The 26,903-nt window shown below is 37.4% G+C and overlaps 1 protein-coding gene across 3 annotated transcripts in view; it reads right to left on the bottom strand.

Annotated features, from left to right (window-relative positions):
* Positions 1–7,723: 7,723 nt before the first annotated feature.
* Positions 7,724–26,903, bottom strand: part of LYL1 (LYL1 basic helix-loop-helix family member) — a 152,285-nt gene continuing 133,105 nt past the window's right edge. For all 3 annotated transcript variants that reach the window (XM_053717863.1, XM_053717865.1, XM_053717864.1), the window contains exon 4: positions 7,724–9,065. In XM_053717863.1, coding sequence (XP_053573838.1) covers positions 8,593–9,065 — 473 coding nt within the window. In that variant the 3' untranslated portion in view covers positions 7,724–8,592. The remainder of the gene's footprint in view (positions 9,066–26,903) is intronic.

Raw genomic sequence — 26,903 nt, 5'->3', positions numbered from 1 at the left:
ATATTTATGATGATACAGGTGACAATATAGATACCTTGGGGATTGAAATAAAGAGTGAGAGGAAAAATTCTAAAAGAAATATTACTAGAAACATTCTACAAGCCCCCCAACATTAGTGACATGGAGGAAATCTACTATTGCAAATTGGACAGGCTGCTAATAATACAAGTGCTGTAATTATGGGAGATTTTAACTACCCCGCCAAAGTTATCAATAAAGCTGTCAAAACGCTGCGCACCAAGTACGGGGCAATGAGCAGCGGACTGTGATAGTTATCACTCATCCGATCTCACTGCTCTTCGGCTTTTTGACTGCTTTATTGACAAGCTGTCACTAAGCACCCACACTAACTACACTTTTCTACCCCCTATACCGGCGCCCCCGGAGCCCCCCGCAAATAAATAAAGTTATTAACCCCTAAACCGCCGCTCCTAGTCCCCGCCGCAACTCTTATAAATGTATTAACCCCTAAACCTCCGCTCCCGGACACCGCCGCCACCTACATTATACCTAGTAACCCCTATCCTGCCCCCCCCTATACCTCCGCCACCTATAATAAATTTATTAACCCCTATCCTGCGGATCCCGGACCCCGCCGCAACTAAATAAATAGTTTAACCCCTAAACCGCCGCTCCCGGACCCCGCCGCAACCTATATTAAACTTATTAACCCCTAATCTGCCCCCCTACACCGTTGCCACCTATAATAAATGTATTAACCCCTATCCTGCCCCCCCTATACCGCCGCCACTGTAATAAAATTATTAACCCCTAAACCTAAGTCTAACACTAACCCTAACACCCTCCTAACTTAAATATTAATTAAATAAATCTAAATAATATTTCTCTTATTAACTAAATGAATCCTATTTAAAACTAAATACTTACCTTTAAAATAAACCCTAATATAGCTACAATATAACTAATAATTATATTGTAGCTATCTTAGGATTTATTTTTATTTTACAGGCAACTTTCAATTTATTTTAACTAGGTACAATAGCTATTAAATAGTTATTAACTATTTAATAGCTACCTAGTTAAAATAAAGGGAAATTTACCTGTAAAATAAAAACTAACCTAAGTTACAATTACACCTAACACTACACTATACTTTAATAAATTATTCATATTTAAAACTAAATACTTACCTGTAAAATAAACTCTAAGATAGCTACAATGTAATTAATAATTGCATTGTAGCTATTTTAGGATTTATATTTATTTTACAGATAACTTTGCATTTATTTTAGCTAGTTAGAATAGTTATTAAATAGTTATTAACTATTTAATAACTACCTAGCTAAAATAAATACAAAATTACCCGTAAAATAAATCCTAACCTAAGTTACAATTAAACCTAACACTACACTATCATTAAATTAATTAAATAAATTAGCTACAAATAACTACAATTACATTAAATTAAATAAACTAACTAAAGTACAAAAAATAAAAAAAGCTAAGTTACAAAAAATAAAAAAAATAAGTTACAAACATTTAAAAAATATTACAACAATTTTAAGCTACTTACACCTAATCTAAGCCCCCTAATAAAATAACAAAGCCCCCCAAAATAAAAAAATTCCCTACCCTATTCTACATTAAAAAGTTACCATCTCTATTACCTTACCAGCCCTTAAAAGGGCCTTTTGCGGGGCATGCCCCAAAGAGAAAAGCTCTTTTGCCTGTAAAATAAAAATACAACCCCCCCAACATTAAAACCCACCACCCACATACCCCTACTCTAACCCAAACCCCCCTTAAATAAACCTAACACTACCCCCCTGAAGATCATCCTACCTTTAGCTGTCTTCAGCCAGCCGACCCACCGATGGAACTGAAGAAGAGATCCGGAGCGGCAGAAGTCATCATCCAAGGGGCGCTGAAGAAGTCTTCCATCCGATTGAAGTCATCATCCAAGGGGCGCTGAAGAGGTCTTCCATCCGATTAAAGTCTTCATCCAAGCGACGTCTTCAATCTTCATCCATCCGGAGTGGAGCGGAGCCATCTTCAGACGAGCCGACGCAGAGCCATCCTCTTCTTCCTGACGACTAACGACGAATGAAGATTCCTTTAAGGGACGTCATCCAAGATGGCATCCCTTCAATTCCGATTGGCTGATAGGATTCTATCAGCCAATCGGAATTAAGGTAGGAAAAATCTGATTGGCTGATTGAATCAGCCAATCAGATTGAAGTTCAATCCGATTGGCTGATCCAATCAGCCAATCAGATTGAGCTCGCATTCTATTGGCTGTTCCAATCAGCCAATAGAATGCTAAATGCTAAAGGTACCGTCATGCGTCGTTAGTCGTCGGGAAGAAGAGGATGGCTCCGCGTTGGCTCGTCTGAAGATGGCTCCGCTCCGGATGGATGAAGATTGAAGACGCCGCTTGGATGAAGACTTCAATCGGATGGAAGACATCTTCAGCAACCCTTGGATGAGGATTTCTGCTGCTCTGGATCTCTTCTTCAGTTCCATCGGTGGGTCGGTTGGCTGAAGACGGCTAGAGGTAGGATGATCTTCAGGGGGGTAGTGTTAGGTTTATTTAAGGGGGGTTTGGGTTAGAGTAGAGTGTGGGTGGTGGGTTTTAATGTTGGGGGGGTTGTATTTTTATTTTACAGGCAAAAGAGCTGAATTCTTTGGGGCATGCCCCGCAAAAGGCCCTTTTAAGGGCTGGTAAGGTAATAGAGCTGGTAACCTTTTAATGTAGAATAGGGTAGGGAATTTTTTTATTTTGGGGGGCTTTTTTATTTTATTAGGGGGCTTAGATTAGGTGTAAGTAGCTTAAAATTGTTGTAATATTTTTGAAATGTTTGTAACTTATTTTTTTTATTTTTTGTACTTTAGTTAGTTTATTTAATTGTATTTAATTATAGTTATTTGCAGGTAATTTATTTAATTAATTTAATGATAGTGAAGTGTTAGGTTTAATTGTAACTTAGGTTAGGATTTATTTTACAGGTAATTTTGTATTTCTTTTAGCTAGGTAGTTATTAAATAGTTAATAACTATTTAATAACTATTCTAACTAGCTAAAATAAATACAAAGTTACCTGTAAAATAAATATAAATCCTAAAATAGCTACAATGTAATTATTAATTACATTGTAGCTATCTTAGGGTTTATTTTACAGGTAAGTATTTAGTTTTAAATAGGAATAATTTATTAAAGTATAGTGTAGTGTTAGGTGTAATTGTAACTTAGGTTAGTTCTTATTTTACAGGTAAATTTCTCTTTATTTTAACTAGGTAGCTATTAAATAGTTAATAACTATTTAATAGCTATTGTACCTAGTTAAAATAAATTGAAAGTTGCCTGTAAAATAAAAATAAATCCTAAAATAGCTACAATATAATTATTATTTATATTGTAGCTATATTAGGGTTTATTTTAAAGGTAAGTATTTAGTTTTAAAAAGGATTAATTTAGTTAATAAGAGAAATATTATTTAGATTTATTTAATTAATATTTAAGTTAGGGGGTGTTAGGGTTAGTGTTAGACTTAGGTTTAGGGGTTAATAATTTTATTACAGTGGCGGCAGTGTAGGGGGGGCAGGATAGGGGTTAATAAATTTATTATAGTGGCGGCGGTGTAGGGGGGGCAGGATAGGGGTTAATAGGTATAATGTAGGTGGCGACGGGGTCCGGGAGCGGCAGTTTAGGGGTTAATACATATTTTATAGTTGCGGCGGGGACCGGGAGTGGCGGTTTAGGGGTTAATATATTTATTATAGCTTGCGGTGGGCTCCGGGAGCGGCGGTTAGGGGGTAATACATTTATTTAGTTGCAGCGGTGTAGGGGGGGCAGATCAGGGGTGTTTAGACTCGGGGTACATGTTAGGGTGTTAGGTGCAGACAGCTCCCATAGGAATCAATGGGATGTCTGGCAGCAGCGAACATGAACTTTCGCTATGGTCAGACTCCCATTGATTCCTATGGCATCCGCCACCTTCAGAGCGATGGTTTGAAAACCAGGTATGCTGGGCTGGAAAAATGCCAAGCGTACCTGCTAGTTTTTTGATAACTAGCAAAAGTAGTCAGATTGTGCCAAACTTGTGTGCGGAACATCTGGAGTGACGTAAGAATCGATCTGTGTCGGACTGAGTCCGGCGAATCGAAACTTACGTCACAATATTCTACTTTTGCCGGTGTCTAGGGCTTGATAACTTAGGCGAATCAGCCTCGCCACAAATACACTGCGGTATTCCAGCGTATTTGAGGTTGACGGCTTGATAACTAGGGGCCATAATATCAAATGTTGGGTAAAAGTGATCCTAACATGGTTACATTTGAAATCACTCTCCATAAGCAGTATTATAAGGGTTTAACTAAGACTTTTAATTTTAAGAAAGCAAAATTAATTGATTTAAGGAAATCGTTAAATAACATAAATTGGGACAAATTATTCTCTAATAAAAATACAGAGTATAAATGGATAGCATTTAAAACTTTGTTAAATAAATATACATATAAACACATACCCCATGGTTATAAAAGTAAAAAAAGAAATCCAAGCCAATGTGGCTAAATAAAAATGTGTTAAGAGAAATTAGGAAAAAACATAGGGCATTTAAATTATTCAAAGAAAATAGTACAGACTCAACATTCCAAATATATAATAAATGTAACAAAGCATGCAAAAAAGCAATCAAATTTGCGAAATTGAAAATGAACAAAAGTACATAAATAGCAGAAAAATCTAAGAAAAAAAATATAGGTACATTAAAATGTGTGAAGGGTAGCATGGTTAACAGTGACAGGGAGGAGGCTGAGGTACTAAACCAGTTCTTTTCTTCAGTATACACAAGAGAGGAACAAATGGGAGATACTTTGAAACAAACTAGAACATACAAGCCCATACCTTTAACTGGGTTATCGCTAGACGATATCAGGAAAACAATAGAAAATATTAAGGTAAATAAAACTCCAGGCTCAGATGGAATAAACCCAAGGGTTTTTTTTTATGGGAACTTAGCACTGTTATATCCAAAGTTCTACTCTAAATTTTTCAAGACTCATTATCCTCAGGCATAGTACCCCAAGACTGGTGTAAAACTGATGTGGTGCCACTTTTTAAAAAGGGAAGCAGAGCTGATCCAGGAAGCTATAGACCAGTTAGTCTGACATCAATAGTGGGAAGATACTTGAAGGGATCATAAGGGATTATATTGATTAGTATATTCATTTAAACAAAATTATCAGTTCCACTGAGCATGGTTTTATGAGAAATAGAGCATGTCAAACTAATCTAATTAGATTCTACAAGGAAGTAATTAACAATATAAAGAAAAATCAGTTCATGTGATATACTTGGATTTTGTAAAGGCGTTTGATACAGTGCTACATGAGAGATTAATGTACAAAATTAAGGGACTGGGAATATCTTAAAATGTTATCTCATAGGTAAATAACTGGATAAAAGACAGGGAGCAACTAGTAGTAATACATGGATCATACTCAGACAAAAGTAATCATTGGAATCCCTTGGGGATCAGTACTGGGCCCTGTTCTTTTTAATATATGTATTAATGACTTGGAGCAAGGAATAAATAACAACATCTCTATTTTTGCAGATGATACAAAGTTGTGTAAGGTCATTAGGTCAGTGCTGGATGAAATTGCTTTACAATGGGATTTATAAACATTAGAAGAATGGGCAGGTAAATGGAAAATGAGATTTAACACTGTAAAATGCAAGGTTCTACATTTTGGAAGTAAAAATTAAGCAGGAAATCTATAATTTAAATAAAACTAGACTTGGCAAAACAGAGGAGGAAAGGGATTTGGGAGTAGTAATAGATAACAAGCTAAAGATGGGTGCATAACGCAGGGTAGTGGCTTCTAAGATACTAGCATGTATTATAAGAGTCATTGATGCAAGGGAGGAGAGGATAATTCTGTCACTATATAAATCCCTGGTAAGACCTCACCTTGAGTATGGAGTGCAGTTCTGGGGAACAATCTCAGAATAATACATTGCAGACTTTGAAAAAAGTTTAGAGAAAGGCAAACAAAACTAAAAATGGGAATGGAGAATTTAAGCTATGAGGAGAGGTTAGCCAAAACTGGGTATGTTTTCTCTAGAAAAAAAGGCGCTTGAGAGGTGACATGATTACTTTATATAAATATATTCAAGGCCCATATACATGATGGCGGAAGCGCTGTTTATTCAAAGAAAATTGTTTGTGACAAGAGGTCACAATTTAAGGCTGGAAGAAAGGAGATAAAGGCCCATATTTATCAAGGTCTGTCGGACCTGATCCGACAGTGCGGATCAGGTCCGACAGACCTTGCTGAATACGGAGAGCAATATGCTTGCCGTATTCAGCATTGCACCAGCAGCTCACAAGAGCTGCTGGTGCAACGCCGCCCCCTGCAGACTCGCGGCCAATAGGGTTTTACTGTTGGGGGGGTGTTTGTATTTTGTTTTCCAGGTAAAAGAGCTGATTTCTTTGGGGCAATGCCCCACAAAAGTCCCTTTTAAGGACCATTGGCAGTTTAGTGTAGGCTAGGGTTTTTTTTATTTGGGGGGGGCTTTTTTATTTTGATAGGGCTATTAGATTAGGTGTAATTCGTTTTTATTTTTGATAATTTCATTTTTTATTTTTTGTAATTTAGTATTTTTTTTGTAATTTAGAAAATTGTATTTTAATAATTGAATTAATTTTCTTTTATTGTAATGTTAGTTTTTAGTGTAAGGCAGGTTAGGTTTTATTTTACAGTTAACTTTGTATTTATTTTAGCTAGGTAGTTATTAAATAGTTAATAACTATTTACTAACTAGTCTAAATAGTTAAAATAAATACAAACTTACCTGTGAAATAAAAATAAAACCTAAGATAGCTACAATATAACTATGTTATATTGTAGCTAGCTTAGGTTTTATTTTACAGGTACGTTTGTATTTAGTTTTAAATAGGAATTATTTAGCTAATAATTGTAAGGTTCATTTAGATTTATTTTAATTATATTTAAGTTAGGGGGTGTTAGGGTTAGACTTAGGTTTAGGATTACGTTAGGGTTAGGGTTATTCTTAGGGTTACGTTAGGGGATAATATATTTATTTAGTGGTAGTGATGTTGGAGGCCAGAGGTTTACGTGTTAATAACTTTAGAATAGTGGCGGCGACATTGGGATCAGCAGATTAGGGGTTAATAGTTTTATTTAGGTGGCGGCAATGTTAAGTGCGGCAGATTAGGGGTGTTTAGACGTGGTTTTTATGTTAGGGTGTTTAAACAAACTTTTTCTTACCCCATCAATGGGGCTGCGTTACAGAGCATTTGTTTCCGTGATCGCAGGCATTAGGCTTCTTTTTTGCTGGCTCTCCCCATTGATGTCTATGGGGAAATCGTGCACGAGCACGTCAAAGCAGCGCTTGTATTTCGGTGCGGTATGGAGCTCAACCCCACCAAATCGCCCGCACAAGCCTGCTTTTTCAAAACCTGTAATAGCAGCGCTATAGGGAGGTGAAATAACGCAGCTTTTGTGGCGGTCGTTAATTTCCCTATAGCACTGAAAACTCGTAATCTAGCGGTGTGTTACTTAGGGAATTTTATTTTTTTGCCTCCCCCTGGAAAAATTTCTGTGGACGCTCATGACTACACGTACACACAGACACACACACACTGCACATACATTACACACACACATTTAAAACAAAACCTGGTTGTTGTTTTTTTTATCCCCTTGTACAAATCATGAGGTCTCAGAGCTCATACAAAAATAATGCACTTTTTTTTTATTAACATCTTTATCCTTGAAATGCATTCTGGGTAATATAATCTAAATAAAGACAAATATAGGGAATCCAACATAGCAATTAACATTAGTTCATCTTTTTTCTGCATTCTGTACATCCAGTGTGTTTCTCCATGGAATCCACTGATATTGCCTGAACTTACTATACTGAATCTAGTTTTGAGATAGATTTTTGGTTAACATATTGTTATTGATTAACCAGTAACCTTAGCTCTGGATTTTTAAGCCATTATATTCTAGGGAATGTACTTATTTGGCTACATAGTTTGATTTTGGTTTTCAAATGCTCTTTTTAAGAATCCGTTTGTAGGATTTTGGCCCTTGTAGTCGAACACAATGCATGACTGTATAATGTAATCCTTAACATTCCAGTATTTAAAAACATTGTAATCACAATTTTCCTTTGCATCCAGTATTAATCTGGGTGATGCAACCCAATAGTCTTTAGTGCAACACTATATTTTGGGATAATCTAGTAGACTTTAGTGAAGGTAACTTCCAGCTAAATGTGACTTAGTCAAATTATTTTGATGAGCACAATCTAACAAAATACAATGAAAATATGTCCTATCAGCATAGAGAAAAAAGACGCTTTTTGGGAAATTAAATTAAGCACAGTCTAGAGGAATATTGCATTTAGGGTAATGCGGTATTGTGGGAGATGTAGTTGATTGCAACAAAAATTGCTAAAGATAACATAATTCAGTGCAGCAATGTTTTCTGACTCCTACTGTATACATAAAGGTGTGGGAGGTTAGAGGGGACAAATTTACTCACATCTCACATTTCAATCCCCACTATGTTTCCGCTCTCCTTTTACCCCAACTCTCACCGGCTCCCTCCAGTCTCTGCACCTATAATTGTCCTCTGCACACTTCTAGATCTTGGGACCATTTCCCTCTCATCTTCTTCCTCACTATCCATGAACTCTCCACAGCTTCCAGACATTGGTGACACAACAAATCCTCCCTGCTCTGCACCATTTTCTACCCCATGCTGCACAATCCGGGGGCTGTGATGTTCCTTGTCCTTGAAGGATATCTCTTGAGGAGGTGTAGCTGGTCTCTTTCTAGAAGGAGAAGTTTTGGAAGGGGAGCTGTGCTGGTCTCCCAAAAGAGTAACTAAAAAGTTTATATATCTCATGGCCAAACGTAGGATCTCATTCTTGCTCAGTTTTTTGTCTGGGGGATGGGTAGGAATCAGTTTCCGAAGCTCAGCAAATGCTCCATTCACATTCTGCTGTCTCCATCGCTCTCGGCTATTGGTGAATACACGACGGGCAACTTTCTGAGGCTGGCGCACTGCAGGAGGAAAGAATAAAATTTAATATGATTCATAAAAATGATCCTTTTATTCCACATAACCATATAATATGCATCTAAGAATCACAACGCAGATCATATCTGCTCATATTTACTTCTGGAGTGGAAGCTTTATTAATCCTTGGGAAAGCCTTGCACATATCCCAGGGATTCTTGAATTTCCATTCCCCAAATTGCTCCTGAACCTCTTGTTATGGTTTTGCTATTATTTGGTGAACAATTCTTTCATCCTCACCTTTATTAAATAAATGACCTAATATATTTGAAGGTGTCTATTGCATCACCTCTCTCTTCTTCATTAAAACCATACATATTAGGGTCACAATTTCCTTGTAAGTTTACTTTTAGACCATATACCATTTTAGTAGTTCTCCTTTAAGAAGCCAGTAGTTTATTTCAATCTGGACATATGGGGGTAGATTTATCATAGTGCAAGCGGACATGATATGATGTAGCGTATCATGTCCGCTGCAAATCGATAAATGCCGACAGCATAAGCTGTTTAGATCGCTGCTTCATAACGTCTGTTCCCGGCGAGCCTGAAATCAGCTCCATGGTCTCAAAACACATTATTCAAGGCATTCAAACAACAGATCTGTAAAATAGCATAAGTACTTCATATGTTCTGCTATAATAATACCACTTCCTATACAAAATAAAAGAACATTCTGCCGGCCTTACCTGTTGAGCTACTGCATTGTTTTCCAAACTTCAAATGGTCTTAAATAATAATTCTCAAGTCCTGTTCCTCTTTTGTTACTGTCAGTTAATTGTCACTGAATCTTTGGGTGTTTGTGTCCTAAATACATCATTTTGTGGTGTTAAATGTTACATCCCATCCATTTATCCAATCTTGCATTTTAAATAGCACTATTGAGTTGCTCTATCTTTCCTGGAATATCAACAAGACAGGACTGCAAGGCACTTCTATATGCAGAGTAAAGATATAACATATATAAAAGTAGCTAAATATATCAAAGGGACATACAAGTTAAAATTAAATTGTCATGATTTAGGCAGTGTGGAATTAAAAAAAAAAAAGTTACCTTCAATTATATAATTAAAGGGACATGAAACCCAAAAATTTTCTTTCATGATTCAGATAGCACAATTTTAAAAAAAGTTTCTATTAAAGGGACATAATACTCATATGCTAAATCACTTGAAACTGATGTAGTATAACTGTAAAAAGCTGACAGGAAAATATCACCTGAGCATCTCTATGTAAAAAAGGAAGATATTTTACCTCACAATCTCCTCAGCTCAGCAGAGTAAGTTCTGTGTAAAAAGTTATACTCAACTGTTGTTCAGCTGCAGGTAAAAAAAAAAAAAATGAAGAAATGAACAGCAGCCAATCAGCATCAGCAGTGCTGAGGTCATGAACTCTTACTGTGATCTCATGAGATTTGACTTAACTCTCATGAGATTTCATAGTAAGCTTCCTTTACCTGATTGGTGAAATAATATGAGAGTTCACGAGGCTCATCCTTTCAGCTGTCCCAGGACAGACACACTAAAATGCTGCTTAGAAATCCTTTACAATGGGATGTGGCTACTGAGGAACTTTTGAGGTAAAATATCTTTCTTTTTTACATAGAGATGTTCAGGAGATATTTTCTAGTCAGCTTTTTACAGCTATGCTGCAGCACTTTAAAGTGTTTAAACATTTGGGTATAATGGCCCTTTAAGTAATATTGTAGCAAATCACTGTTTGTATATTCAAGAAATAGGAACCATAGGGCGTTCCTCTGCGATTTGATATCACCACATTTAAAAATAAATAAAAAAATAATAATTTTGTGACCTACAGTGCTATATACAATGAAGCCCACACTGAAGATGAAATTGGAATAATTTATAAAATTGCTTAGCACATTGTTATATAAGATTTTTAAGGATTCTCGAACTAGAGTTCTCTTCAATCCATTTTAAAACCATTAGAAAACACAAAAATCATTTGGGGGCCGATTTATCAAGCTCTGTATGGAGCTTGATGCCCCTGTTTCCGCGCAAGCCTTCAGGCTCGCCGGAAACAGAAGTTATGAAGCAGTGCTCTGAGGCCGCGGACAGAAATCAACCCAATCGAATACAATCGGGCTGATTGACACCTCCTGCAAATCTGCAGGGGGAGGCATTGCACCTAAAGGCTCGCACGGAAACAGGGGGAATTGGCCCAATTCGACCAATAATAAATTAACCCCCTAGACTCTTCTTATTCAACAAGCTATGGGCCTTTTTAATGTTAATTATAAAATAACTCAAAAGGAAATTAATAATTTATATCAATTACTAAGAGGAAAAAAAAACTTTATTCAGAAACATATGTGAGTTATCATCATTACTGAACCAATTAGCCACCATATTTTCATAGACCATGTGTATTTTGCTTTTGTGAGGGTGTGTTAAAATCTGTGCAACTTGAAAACTCTAAAAACACCCAGTTCTTATAATTTGTTATGTGTTTAACTAAGTTTTGCTGTTTAATCATATACTGTATATACAACTTGGCCAGTTTTTTTTTTATTCAAGTGACAGCTTTTCCGATGCATTGGAAAATCACCTAAGCTTATTGCATATAATATTTTCACACAGCTCTTCAAACGGATTGAAATGCAGCTATTGGAAAACCAAACAGTTTATATAGAAGATATCTCTTGGGTAAGAATAATGAAGGTTCCTTATATATAGAAGGATATATTCAGATTAAATAGGAGACGAAAAACAATCGGATATATATTAAACAGTTTTGAACTTCATTAAGGCCTAAGCTCACAAGAGTATTCTGCAAACATAGCTAAAAATGCAAGTTGAAAAAAAACCAAACCCTCAGATTTTAGATTATAGCACAGTCCTTGTAGCGTAGTATTGAGGAAAAAAAAGGCAAATGACAATACTTCTTTGCTTAAATAATTATGCTGATTTGGGCAATGTACCCAGAGTCCATTACTAGTTGCTGATTAAAATGAGTGCGGAAAGCAAGTGGTCAGGCTTATAGGGAAACTCTAATTTGAATAAAAATGAGGCTTTTTAGTCCTGGCTTACAATGGTGTGTCACAAAGTTCAGACTTCACTTGAAATGATGCTTGGTAGCCCAGACTCGCAGTCATTTGTCACTGTCATCATGCCTGACTTATAAAACTGGCAGCACAGACTCACATTAACGTTGGAATGATGCCTTTTACCTCCTACTAGTACTCACAGTTAGAAATTAAAATTTGCAAAAACATGCGGAACTTGTTAAAATGGCACAAACTATACTGAGGGAAGCAAAAGCTCTGACTGCTACTTACTGGGTAAGAATGAAGAATGTGGCCTTTCATGCCATAGTAAAGAGAGAATATAAACCTACATTTTAGGCTCTTTCTTGAGGAGAAATCTCCTACTCAAGTAAATGCACTGCCCTGGCCAGACTTTTTTTTTAAAGGTAGAGCAGTAGAATCTGAAACTGCAGGGTGCTTTGTACAAATAGCTTTTGTAGTTGAGTAAATCCCTATTTTAATACACGCGCTGCACATACATTTGCTGAGAGAGTCTATCAAGTTCAGATTGTGCTCCTGTGGCCTTTATGTGCTGGTGGCTTGGCAGGTATTTCACATTTGTTAGGAAATAGGAGACAAAAGCAATGCAGAAATATATCAAATAGCTTTGAACTTTATTAAGGCATAAGTTCACAGGAAAAGTAATCAGCAAACTTGGCTTAAATGCAAATTGGGGAAAAAAACCACTCAGCTTTTAGAGGATATAGCACAGTGCCGGATTCAGGTTATTGGTGAAGAGAATTAGAAGACAAATTCAAATTCTTCTTAGTTCAAATAATTAAAGGGGAATGAAAATCAAAATGTTTCTTTCATGGTTCAAACAGTGGGGTAGATTTATTATATGTCCGACGGACATGATCCACTGTAGCGGATCATGTCCGCCCGACATCGCTAAATGCCGACAGATGTGGTAAAATGCTTGGGCAATGCAGCCCCCTGCACATTCGCAGCCAATCGGCCGCTAGCAGGGGGCGTCAATCATCCCGATTATATCTGTCCAGGATAACTGCGCTGTTTGCCTCCTCAGAGGTGGTGAATGAGTTAAGGAGCAGCCGTCTCATGACCGCTGCTTCTTAACTTTTGTTTCCGGCGAGCCTGAAAACTCGTGCGTAAACAGCTATACCCCAAAGAATACAATTTAAAAAAAGTTTCCAATTTACTTCTATTATCAAATTTGCTTCTTTCTCTTTGTTGAAGCGATATCTAGATAGGTAGCGTGCACATGTCTAAAGCACTACATGACAGCCATCTAGTGCTCTTTTTTTTAAGTATTTTTTTTATTGAGATTTGAAATAGATATACAAAGTATATCAATGTATACAAAATATATATTGACAATATATCTCTTTAAACAACTTAAGAAAAAACAACACTAGTTAAATTTGAATTAAATTCAAAATTCTCACCCTTAGATACAAAGCTCTCACCAACTCCGCTCCCCACTACCTATCTTCTCTAATAAACAAGTACACTCCAGCCCACCCACTAAGATCCAACAATGACCTGCTCCTTGCATCCGCAACTATCACCTCCTCTCACTGCAGGACTTCTGTTGTGCAACACCTACCCTCTGGAACACTCTCCCTCGTGCTGTCAGGCTTTGACATAATCTTTCTTCCTTTAAATGTTCCCTGAAGACTTTTTTGTTCAGAGAAGCCAACCACCCAACTCAGTAATTTCACTTACCTAACATTTTCCTCATCTAACTCTGTATTAACATCTTTCTCAATCTGCAGTCCTCACCTCCTGTTTCTCAACCTCCTACCCTTCTAGATTGTAAGTTCCCACGGGAATAGGGCCCTCAGTTCCTCCTGTATGTGTTTGTAAATTTTGTCCTGTCTCTTAGTCTTAGAAGTTTTATATTATTGTTTTATTTAAATTAATTGTATCCATAGACAGCACTGCGGAATATGATGGCGCTTCATAAATAAAGTATAATAATAATAATAATAATAATAATATTAATAATAACATAAGACAAGTTTAAGTTATATAATAGTTGCATATAGTGAATCTCAAGTTTTCCAATTTTGAATGAACCAGTTCAATTACATTACCAAGATAAAATAACCTCCTTAAACTAGTGAGGCCACTATAGGGTCTCACAAACCGGACTTTAACAGTATAAAGGAGGGAGTAGTACTCGTGGTAGACAAGATTTGTATAATGGTAGTATAACATATAAAGGAAGGGGACTGTAAATGAAAATATAGCATATAATGCCTACTGGGATATAGTTTCCTTAGTTTACCAAGTAAACCAATAGCGGGGTGGGGGAGATCGAATGTTAGATATGACCAATATAATAAAAAAAAAAAAAAAAAAGTTAAAGGGACATGAAACCTCAAATTTTTCCTTAATGATTCAGATAGAGAATACAATTTTAAACAACTTTCTAATTTACTTCTATTATCTAATTTGTTTTATTCTCTTGGTATCATTTGTTGAAGGAGCAGCAATGCACTACTGGTTTCTAACTGAACACATGGGTGAGCCAATGAAAAACATAATTTATGTAAGAACTTACCTGATAAATTCATTTCTTTCATATTAGCAAGAGTCCATGAGCTAGTGACGTATGGGATATACATTCCTACCAGGAGGGGCAAAGTTTCCCAAACCTCAAAATGCCTATAAATACACCCCTCACCACACCCACAAATCAGTTTAACGCATAGCCAAGAAGTGGGGTGATAAGACAAAGTGCGAAAGCATAAAAAAATAAGGAATTGGAATAATTGTGCTTTATACAAAAAAATCATAACCCCCACAAAAAGGGTGGGCCTCATGGACTCTTGCTAATATGAAAGAAATGAATTTATCAGGTAAGTTCTTACATAAATTATGTTTTCTTTCATGTAATTAGCAAGAGTCCATGAGCTAGTGACGTATGGGATAATGACTACCCAAGATGTGGATCTTCCACGCAAGAGTCACTAGAGAGGGAGGGATAAAATAAAGACAGCCAATTACGCTGAAAATAATCCACACCCAAAATAAAGTTTAAATCTTATAATGAAAAAAACTGAAATTATAAGCAGAAGAATCAAACTGAAACAGCTGCCTGAAGTACTTTTCTACCAAAAACTGCTTCAGAAGAAGAAAACACATCAAAATGGTAGAATTTAGTAAAAGTATTCAAAGAAGACCAAGTTGCTGCTTTGCAAATCTGATCAACCGAAGCTTCATTCCTAAACGCCCAGGAAGTAGAAACTGACCTAGTAGAATGAGCTGTAATCCTTTGAGGCGGAGTTTTACCCGACTCGACATAAGCATGATGAATTAAAGATTTCAACCAAGATGCCAAAGAAATGGCAGAGGTCTTCTGACCTTTCCTAGAACCGGAAAAGATAACAAATAGACTAGAAGTCTTTCGGAAATTCTTAGTAGCTTCAACATAATATTTCAAAGCTCTAACTACATCCAAAGAATGCAATGATCTCTCCTTAGAATTCTTAGGATTAGGACACAATGAAGGAACCACAATTTCTCTACTAAAGTTGTTAGAATTCCCAACCTTAGGTAAAAATTTAAAAGAAGTTTGCAACACTGCCTTATCCTGATGAAAAATCAGAAAAAGGAGACTCACAAGAAAGAGCAGATAATTCAGAAACTCTTCTAGCAGAAGAGATGGCCAAAAGAAACAAAACTTTCCAAGTAAGTAATTTAATGTCCAGTGAATGCATAGGTTCAAACGGAGGAGCTTGAAGAGCCCCCAGAACCAAATTCAAACCCCAAGGAGGAGAAATTGACTTAATAACAGGTTTTATACGAACCAAAGCTTGTACAAAACAATGAATATCAGGAAGATTAGCAATCTTTCTGTGAAAAAGAACAGAAAGAGCAGAGATTTGTCCTTTCAAGGAACTTGCAGACAAACCTTTATCCAAACCATCCTGAAGAAACTGTAAAATTCTCGGAATTCTAAAAGAATGCCAGGAAAAAAGATGAGAAAGACACCAAGAAATGTAAGTCTTCCAGACTCGATAATATATCTTCCTAGATACAGATTTACGAGCCTGTAACATAGTATTAATCACAGAGTCAGAGAAACCTCTTTGACTAAGAATCAAGCGTTCAATCTCCATACCTTCAAATTTAAAGATTTGAGATCCTGATGGAAAAAAGGACCTTGAGACAGAAGGTCTGGTCTTAACGGAAGAGTCCACGGTTGGCAAGAGGCCATCCGGACAAGATCCGCATACCAAAACCTGTGAGGCCATGCTGGAGCCACCAGCAGAACAAACGAGCATTCCTTCAGAATCTTGGAGATTACTCTTGGAAGAAGAACTAGAGGCGGAAACATATAGGCAGGATGATACTTCCAAGGAAGTGACAATGCATCCACTGCTTCCGCCTGAGGATCCCTGGATCTGGACAGATACCTGGGAAGTTTCTTGTTTAGATGAGAAGCCATCAGATCTATTTCTGGAAGTCCCCACATGTGAACAATCTGAAGAAATACCTCTGGGTGAAGAGACCATTCGCCCGGATGTAACGTTTGGCGACTGAGATAATCCGCTTCCCAATTGTCTATACCTGGGATATGAACCGCAGAAATTAGACAGGAGCTGGATTCCGCCCATACCAGTATTCGAGATACTTCTTTCATAGCCAGAGGACTGTGAGTCCCTCCTTGATGATTGATATATGCCACAGTTGTGACATTGTCTGTCTGAAAACAAATGAACGATTCTCTCTTTAGAAGAGGCCATGACTGAAGAGCTCTGAAAATTGCACGGAGTTCCAAAATATTGATTGGTAATCTCACCTCCTGAGATTCCCAAACCCCTTGTGCTGTCAGAGACCCCCAAACAGCTCCCCAACCTGTCAGACTTGCATCTGTTGAAATCACAGTCCAGGTCGGAAGAACAAAAGAAGCCCCCTGAACTAAACGATGGTGATCTGTCCACCACGTCAGAGAGTGTCGTACAATCGGTTTTAAAGATATCAATTGAGATATCTTTGTGTAATCCCTGCACCACTGGTTCAGCATACAGAGCTGAAGAGGTCGCATGTGAAAACGAGCAAAGGGGATCGCGTCCGATGCAATAGTCATAAGACCTAGAATTTCCATGCATAAGGCTACCGAAGGGAATGATTGAGACTGAAGGTTTCGACAAGCTGAAATCAATTTTAGACGTCTCTTGTCCATTAGTGACAGAGTCATGGACACTGAATCTATCTGGAAACCTAAAAAGGTTACCCTTGTCTGAGGAATCAATGAACTTTTCGGTAAATTGATCCTCCAACCATGATCTTGAAGAAACAATACAAGTCGAATCGTATGAGATTCTGCTTAATGTGAAGACTGAGCAAGTACCAAGATATCGTCCAAATAAGGAAATACCACAATACCCTGTTCTCTGATTACAGACAGAAGGGCACCGAGAACCTTTGTAAAAATCCTTGGAGCTGTTGCTAGGCCAAACGGCAGAGCCACAAACTGGTAATGCTTGTCTAGGAAAGAGAATCTCAGAAACTGAAAGTGATCTGGATGAATCGGAATATGCAGATATGCATCCTGTAAATCTATTGTGGACATATAATGCCCTTGCTGAACAAAAGGCAGGATAGTCCTTATAGTTACCATTTTGAATGTTGGTATCCTTACATAACGATTCAATATTTTTAAATCCAGAACTGGTCTGAAGGAATTCTCCTTCTTTGGTACAATGAAGAGATTTGAATAAAACCCCAGTCCCTGTTCCAGAACTGGAACTGGCATAATTACTCCAGCCAACTCTAGATCTGAAACACATTTCAGAAATGCTTGAGCCTTCGCTGCATTTACTGGGACACGGGAAAGAAAAAATCTTTTTGCAGGAGGCCTTATCTTGAAGCCAATTCTGTACCCTTCTGAAACAATATTCTGAATCCAAAGATTGTGAATTGAATTGATCCAAATTTCTTTGAAAAAATGTAATCTGCCCCCTACCAGCTGGGCTGGAATGAGGGCCACACCTTCATGTGGACTTTGGAGCTGGCTTTGGTTTTCTAAAAGGCTTGGATTTATTCCAGACTGGAGATGGTTTCCAAACTGATACCGCTCCTGTGGGTGAAGGATCAGGCTTTTGTTCCTTATTGTGACGAAAGGAACGAAAACGATTATTAGACCTAAATTTACCTTTAGATTTTTTATCCTGTGGTAAAAAAGTTCCTTTCCCTCCAGTAACAGTTCAGATAATAGAATCCAACTGTGAACCAAATAATTTATTACCCTGGAAAGAAAGGGAAAGCAAAGTTGACTTAGAAGACATATCAGCATTCCAAGTTTTAAGCCATAAAGCTCTTCTAGCTAAAATGGCTAGAGACATATACCTGACATCAACCCTAATGATATCAAAGATGGCATCACAAATAAAGTTATTAGCATGTTGAAGAAGATTAACAATGCTATGAAAATTATGATCTGTTACTTGTTGCGCTAAAGCTTCTAACCAAAAAGTTGAAGCTGCAGCAACATCCGCTAAAGATATAGCAGGTCTAAGAAGATTACCTGAACATAAGTAAGCTTTTCTTAGAAAGGATTCAATTTTCCTATCTAAAGGATCCTTAAAGGAAGTACTATCTGCCGTAGGAATAGTAGTACGCTTAGCAAGAGTAGAGATAGCCCCATCAACCTTAGGGATTTTGTCCCAAAACTCTAATCTGTCAGATGGCACAGGATATAATTGCTTAAAACGTTTAGAAGGAGTAAATGAATTACCCAAATTATTCCATTCCCTGGAGATTATTTCAGAAATAGCATCAGGGACAGGAAAAACTTCTGGAATAACTACAGGAGATTTAAAAACCTTATTTAAACGTTTAGATTTAGTATCAAGAGGACCAGAATCCTCTATTTCTAATGCAATTAAGACTTCTTTAAGTAAAGAACGAATAAATTCCATTTTGAATAAATATGAAGATTTATCAGCATCAACCTCTGAAACAGAATCCTCTGAACCAGAGGAATCATTATCAGAATCAGAATGATGTTCATTTAAAAATTAATCTGAAAAATGAGAAGTTTTAAAAGACCTTTTACGTTTACTAGGAGGAATAACAGACATAGCCTTCTTAATGGATTTAGAAACAAAATCTCTTATGTTAACAGGAACACTGAGTATTAGATGTTGATGGAACAACAACAGGTAATGTAACATTACTAAAGGAAATATTATCTGCATTAACAAGTTTGTCATGACATTCATTACAAACAACAGCTGGAGGAACAGATACCACAAGTTTACAGCAAATACACTTAACTTTGGTAGATCCAGCACTAGGCAGCGATTTTCCAGAAGTATCTTCTGACTCAGGGTCAATCTGGGACATCTTGCAACATGTAATAGAAAAAACAACATATAAAGCAAAATTGATCAAATTCCTTAAATGACAGTTTCAGGAATAAGAAAAAATGCCAGTGAACAAGCTTCTAGCAACCAGAAGCAATAAACAAAGAGACTTAAATAATGTGGAGACAATAGTGACGCCCATATTTTTTAGCGCCAAAAAAGACGCCCACATTATTTGGCGCCTAAATGCTTTTGGCGCCAAAAATGACGCCACATCCGGAACGCCGACACTTGGCGCAAAAAAACGTAAAAAATGACGCAACTTCCAGCGACACGTATGACGCCGGAAACCAAGAAAAAAAATTTGCGCCAAAAAAGTCCGCGCCAAGAATGACGCAATAAAATGAAGCATTTTGAGCCCCCGCAAGCCTAACAGCCCACAGGGAAAAAGTCAAATTTTAAGGTAAGAAAAAAATTGATTTATTCATATGCATTATCCCAAATATGAAACTGACTGTCTGAAATAAGGAACGTTGAACATCCTGAATCAAGGCAAATAAATGTTTGAACACATATATTTAGAACTTTATATAAAAGTGCCCAACCATAGCTTAGAGTGTCACAGAAAATAAGACTTACTTACCCCAGGACACTCATCTACATGTAGTAGAAAGCCAAACCAGTACTGAAACGAGAATCAGTAGAGGTCATGGTATATATAAGATTATATCATCGATCTGAAAAGGGAGGTAAGAGATGAATCTCTACGACCGATAACAGAGAACCTATGAAATAGACCCCGTAGAAGGAGATCATTGAATTCAAATAGGCAATACTCTCTTCACATCCCTCTGACATTCACTGCACGCTGAGAGGAAAACCGGGCTCCAACCTGCTGCGGAGCGCATATCAACGTAGAATCTAGCACAAACTTACTTCACCACCTCCATAGGAGGCAAAGTTTGTAAAACTGATTTGTGGGTGTGGTGAGGGGTGTATTTATAGGCATTTTGAGGTTTGGGAAACTTTGCCCCTCCTGGTAGGAATGTATATCCCATACGTCACTAGCTCATGGACTCTTGCTAATTACATGAAAGAAATCAGTATTTATATGCAGGGACCAATCAGCAACTAGAACCTAGGTTCTTTGCTGCTCATGAGCTTGCTTAGATAAACCTTTTAGCAAAGGATAACAAGAGAAGGAAGCAAATTAAACAATAGAAGTGAATTAAAAAGTTGTTTAAAATTGTATTCTCTATCTGAATCATGAAAGAAAATTTTGGGGTTCATGTCCCTTTAAGTAATAGCAGAATAATGCTTAAATATCAGTGAAATATAATATAGGAGGATAACTTAGGGAGAGACAATTCGTAGTGCCCACTGTCTATTCTCGAATCTTAACAGAGAAAGTAGCGTACCCACTAGGTATTTTCAGCATATGGTATACTATACCCACTAACCACATAAAATGTCATAAGATAAATACAGATTAGCATATTGTGTGCATCCTAAGCAGAAAAGACATAGCCTAGAAAAACATAGCTAACCATAGGTACAAGGATACATTATATAATTTATATTTCAGCCCTGTTATCTACTATGCAGTTATCAGGCTTTAGTACAGCTTTGTAAGATCCTGATAATTATTTAGCTGTCCCTTCCCAATTAGATAAGCGCATATAGTTATATAGTTCTAAAATAGGAGACAATAAGTAGCTATATAATGAGAGAAATCCCAAGATAGTATGTGGTTACAGCATAAAAATAAACCAAGATAGGCCGTTGCGGCCGCAGACAGCCCACCTTCATCTGTGCAAGATAACAATACAACCACTAGGTATAGCGCAATAACATTGGGTCCCTATAGTTAGGTTTAGGCATATACAGGCTACATAACTGTATAAACATCAACAACCATCTAGTATCCAAAACATTGTGTCTTCCAGTTGGTGCACAAATTTAGCTAGGTACAATAATAAACAGTAACTTGGTGGGTGATATATTGTAGAATCTAGTGCCAACTACCTTACCCTGGGTTATATGAAAAGTTTAGACCTACTAGGAAATAATTTGCAGCTGAGGCATAACCTAAACATCAAGCTTATACTTTCCACCAGGAATACCTCTAATAATCTATTAGGTCTGGTGTCATTTTACAGAAACTCTATTGTTAACGATAGCCACAAATATGTACTAAATTTAAGGATTGGGGTATATGAAACAAACCACAGGAAAAATAGTATTATGCATACTGTCCACAAAGATATGATGTTACGGGAATGTCTATCCTATCCTAGCCTTGTACCGATTCAGGCCGTTCTTCATCTGTATTAAACTGTCCTGCTCCAAGTCCATAAAAAAGGAGCCAGCAGGTGCCCTGTCATGAATTGTCTTTCTCACGCGGCTGTAGTGCAACTTATCTAGTCAGCTGTTATGGCCGAGGTTTGTTTTCCCTAAGCGGGCATTTGCATTCTATGCCCTCTCCAGGGACTCCATTAAGCTGGGCGTGTCTGCCAGAGAGGTCAGCCAGTGTCGGCCATCCCAAATACGCATTGCCGTGATCTGCTTTTTGTCCACCCGAGGGTCCATTGACTGGACCTGAAATGGGCACACACCCCACTCACGGAAGTCCTCTGCCTCTCCTGTAGGGTGTGCCACTAGAAATCCACAGCAAGCAGCCGGTTCCTTATCTTGAGACGGATGTGTCTCACTCTTCCACGTAGCTGTCATCTCAGAGCCTATAGACACACGGCCAAGAGCCTTTATCATTTCGTATTGAAAGTCCCGCAGGAGGGTCCGTATTCGTGTCGTAATATCTCCCATGCTGTCAACTACTAATCCACTATAGTTGTAGTGGCTTTTCCTAGTGTATTGGTGAAAATACAGATGTGACGGCCTATGCTTCTGGAGCTGCAGCAAGCGTCCACGTGGTCGGGCTATAGGACAAATGTCAGGAGGTATTCGCGTCTCAGGCTCTAAATATCCTTTAAAAGTATTATTGGATGTTATTTCTTATGAGAAGCATATAAAAATACCCAGAAATTGCTATATTCTGTTTATAAGCCTCCAAAAAGATCAATCTTAGCAGGAGCTCCTGACATGCACGTCCTGTCGCTTAGGTAGTTGGCTCCGCCCCCAATCTAGTGCTCTTTTTAATGTATAACATTGTTGCAAAACTGCTGCCATATAGTACTGCAGACACATGAACACTCCTGAACTTAACTTCCTGCTTTTCAACAAAGAATAAGAAGAAAACAAAGAAAATTTGATAATAGAAGTAAATTGGAAAGATGTTTAAAATGATATGTTCTATCTGAACCATGAAAGAAATATGTTGGGTTTTATGTCCCTTTAATATTAGCTGATTAAAATGAAGCTGAAAGACAAGTGGCGAAACGTACAAGGGAACTCTTACTTGAATAAGAAGGAAGCTGGCAGCACAGACTTACAATTGAGTGTCATTAAGTTTAGACAATTTAAAAGTATAATTGGCAACATAAACTCACAGTGCTGTGTGACAAAGTTTATATAAAACTTGGAAGGAAGCTTGGCAGCACAAACTTGCAATGCATGAGCTTGATAGCGGAACTTGGTAGGGCAGCACAAACTTCATACTGAAGTTGTAAAGCACAAACAGAAGATCAGACTGCTGCTTCTGCAAACCAGGACTACTGGTGAATATGAATAAGAAAGTTGCTTTGCTGATGGACATCACAGACAGACAAAGCAGTAAAGACCAAGGGGTAGACTTACCAAGCAGCGGATGCTGCAATCTACCCCTGAAGTGTCTGGCTCGCCGGAAACTTAAATTAAGAAGCAGCGGTCATAAGACCCCTGCACCTTAACTCGTCCGCCACCTCTGAGGTGGTGAACTGCAATCATCCCGATCAGATTCGCTACAGCGACTCATGTCCGCCCAACATATAATAAATCTACCCCTATGACATTACATACAGAGCTAAATAGATCTGACAGATGCTCAGCTGTTCCGTGAGTAGTACTCTGCTTCTAGGAACATAAGGATGCTACTGACAGCCCAGAATCTTGCTAACTGAAACTATATGTTTTAGAAGGTTGTGTGTACGCACTCCTGAGGAGCACATGGTGGAAACTGGGAACATTGATAAATGTGTCAGGGTTTTGGCTGCCACTGTGAAAGCAGATTTATTCCTTCAATAAATCAAGTTCCTTACATTTAAAGTAGAAGCATATTAGTTCCAGTAATTGTATGTCCCTTATGCACTTTAGTAATATTTTTCAGAAGTCTACATTTTATTCCCCACTGTTATTAGCTGCATTCTTTATGCTGTTTTTAATTGATCTTTAAATCCAAAACCATATCCGTTAATAAGAAAAACAGACTTTCAAATTATTTTCAGATTGGAATTATATTCCAATTAATCAGAAAACACTTTTTTTGTATATTGGGTAAAAGACAGAACAGAACAGGCCACATACGTTTAAAAAGGTGGGATGACTTAAAGTGCCTTTAGAACAATCATTTAGTGGTGAAAACATGAAATATTATTTTTGACTAAGCTGTTCCCATCCCAACCAAATTCACCCATTCCACAAAGATAGAAGGGAGAGAGAAAACAATCCACAAACCCACCCAATAATGAACGTCCAAAGGTCTATTCCAGACATATAACATTTTGCAACAAAAAGACCCAGAATTTCTCAAGTAGCCACAACTAAATTCACCCATTTCACAAGGTTATGATGGAGAGATAATAAGCCACAGACTGACCACTGAATCCACATCTAAGTATCCGTTCTGAGCACACACAAAAATAACAAATTGCACATTTAGTTTATGCTGGGTGTGTGCAATTACGTTTTTGGACATTGTGAAAATGTAATCATATATAGGTAATGTCTTGATTTGCACTGACAGCGTTGACAGCCCACCTTAATAATGTTTTGTGTTTTTCTTGTGCCTAAAGAGCCCAGCAAGCACTTGATTTTTAATTAAAAATTCCTTGCTAATTAATGGAGACTGACTCAAGGAGAAACTCCACATTTGATGTTGTAAGATTGGTCTGTTTGGCCCCAAGATTATACCAGGTGACCAGTAGAACAGAGATGTTAAAGTCCACCCTGAACTAGCGAGTATGTCTAGAGGTTGGGACTTAGTCATTAGCTGTGTGCATGAAATATTGCACTTTATGTGGACGCTTCTCAAAAGGGTAAATTACAATAATAATATATAATGTGAAACTGATTGAGAGATATTTGGGGGAAAAACTTAAGAGACTTTGCATTTAAGAGGACAGTAATTCAACATTTAGGGCTCGATTTATCAAAGCCCCTATGGCTGCAAGTTCTCACAAGAACCTGATCGCCGTATTTAACAAGCAGCGGTCATCAGACCGCTGTTTTCCTAACCTCGTCACCACTTCTAAGATGGTAAAATTCAATCTCTGCAGTCTCCAGCCCACGCGTGATTGGCTGTGCGCGGCCAAGGGGCGGGATTGCACGCAAGCGCAAAATAGTGCTCGGGAAATTTGCCCCGCCAGAGGCGAGCTGAGGCATACAGGGGCACTTATATATGCGCCCCTGTCCGCCTCAGCTTTGATAAATCAAGCCCTTAGTGGTTGATCAGAATCTTGTGCATGTTTTCGGTAGCTACTGATTTCTGAACATCGGGTGTTATTTTCAGTGGGTTTCAAAGATTATTAGCGTAGTGGGCATGTGTGTTTGCTGGGTTATTGATTTGGAAATGTTTTATTAGTGTAAAGAGCTTATTATTAATTTTTAAAGTTGAATTGATTGAGGGGGTAGCACTTATATCTGTTGGTGACATTGCAGGTGTTATTTCAGTGTATTTTCCACATGAAAAAATCATTGTTAAAATCAGTGCTACATTCGAAAAACTTTTTGGTGGACCCATTAATAAGCCAAAACGTTGTCTGGAGTTTTTCTGTGGAATTCAATAAGAGAAAAATAGCCTTGTAAAAGTGTTGTTAAAGCAAAAGTAAAATCAAAATTAAATTGAACAGAGCATACAATTGTATACAACGTTTCAAATTAATTGTATTGTCAATTTGGTTTAAGTTCTCCTGGTAGCTTTTGTTAAGTTTCTATCACTGTGCATGTGTGTCTAGCTATCTGGCAGCAGTGTTTGTAACATTGTTTATAGCAACTTTATACATACTAGCAAACACTGTTGTCATAGACTGATAGACACATGCACCCTCCTATCAGCCTACCTAGCATTACGCTTCAACAAAGGATACCAAAAGAACAAAGCACATTTGATAATAGAAGTAAATTGGAAAGTTGTTTAAAATTGTATGCTCTATCTGAATCATGAACATTTCATTTTGACTTTAATGTCCCTTTAAGTTTTGAGAATTTAGATTGTGAACAGAAAAACAGGGCTGACATAGTTACATATAGGACACTTTTTTTTACAATAATGAAAAAAGTGCTCATAGGCAGCAGTTATCACGTTAGTATGGATCAACAGATATATTGTTGTGACCAATCCTGTAGTGTTTTGGAAGACATCAGATATTTTTAAGCTTATTTACAGTGTTCAGTTAGCTAATAGGTTTAGATTTTGTTACATAACTGAGATTTTACATTTATAACGTATTATTGTGAAGAAGGAAAGCATTAATAATACGCAGCTGAATATCACATCAAGAGCCTTCATTACAAGGCAATAGGAACCCAATACTTTAGTGAAACATATTCAGATGCATGGAATACTCTTCCTACAGTAGTGATAAGAAAACATACATTACATATTATCAGTAATGCACAAAGTATATGTAATAGCAGCCTACATGGTCTTGCTGTTTTTATCTGTCGATTTGCCATTGGTTTGTTTGTGCTCTTTGTAATTTCTCCTTTGTATTCCTAAAATAAACTTCTATATAATTAAGCTTTTGGTTTCAAGTTACCTTATCCGCTGACTTCTCTATGTGTTTCCAAAACTTTTCACTATAGCTTAATGAAACATAAATCAGTTACTTCACCTGTTTATTAGTATAACCTGTCTCTATTGGCCTGATGATCAAAAGGCATGGAGAGAAATCATGCTACATCTTTGGGATTTTTTTTATGGATCTTATATTGTGATATGGGAGTGTCTCCTTTACATACAAAACTCTGCATAGTGAGATAAATATCTTTCAAAATAAACTTTGTGTTTCTAAAATTTTTATAAGGACCTCCCATACTGATGAGACATATTAGATCATCTCGACTGAGCGTACAGCTTTAGATTATCTCTCCTGAGCATAGAGCTTTATATCATCTAGCCTTAGCGTTGAGCTTTAGATCATCTCACCTGAGCATAGAGCTTAAGATCATCTCGCCTGAGCGTACAGCTTTAGATCATCTCGGCTGAGTGTAGAGCTTTAGATCATCTAGCCTTAGCGTAGAGCTTTAGATAATCTCGCTTGAGCGTAGAGCTTTAGATCATCTCGCCTGAGCGTAGAGCTTTAGATCATCTAGCCTTAGCGTAGAGCTTTAGATAATCTCGCTTG

This window comes from Bombina bombina, chromosome 6, assembly GCF_027579735.1.
Source record: "Bombina bombina isolate aBomBom1 chromosome 6, aBomBom1.pri, whole genome shotgun sequence".
Lineage (NCBI taxonomy): Eukaryota > Metazoa > Chordata > Amphibia > Anura > Bombinatoridae > Bombina > Bombina bombina.
Note: the sequence above shows the minus strand (reverse complement) of the source record. Positions and strands in the feature narration are given on the sequence as shown.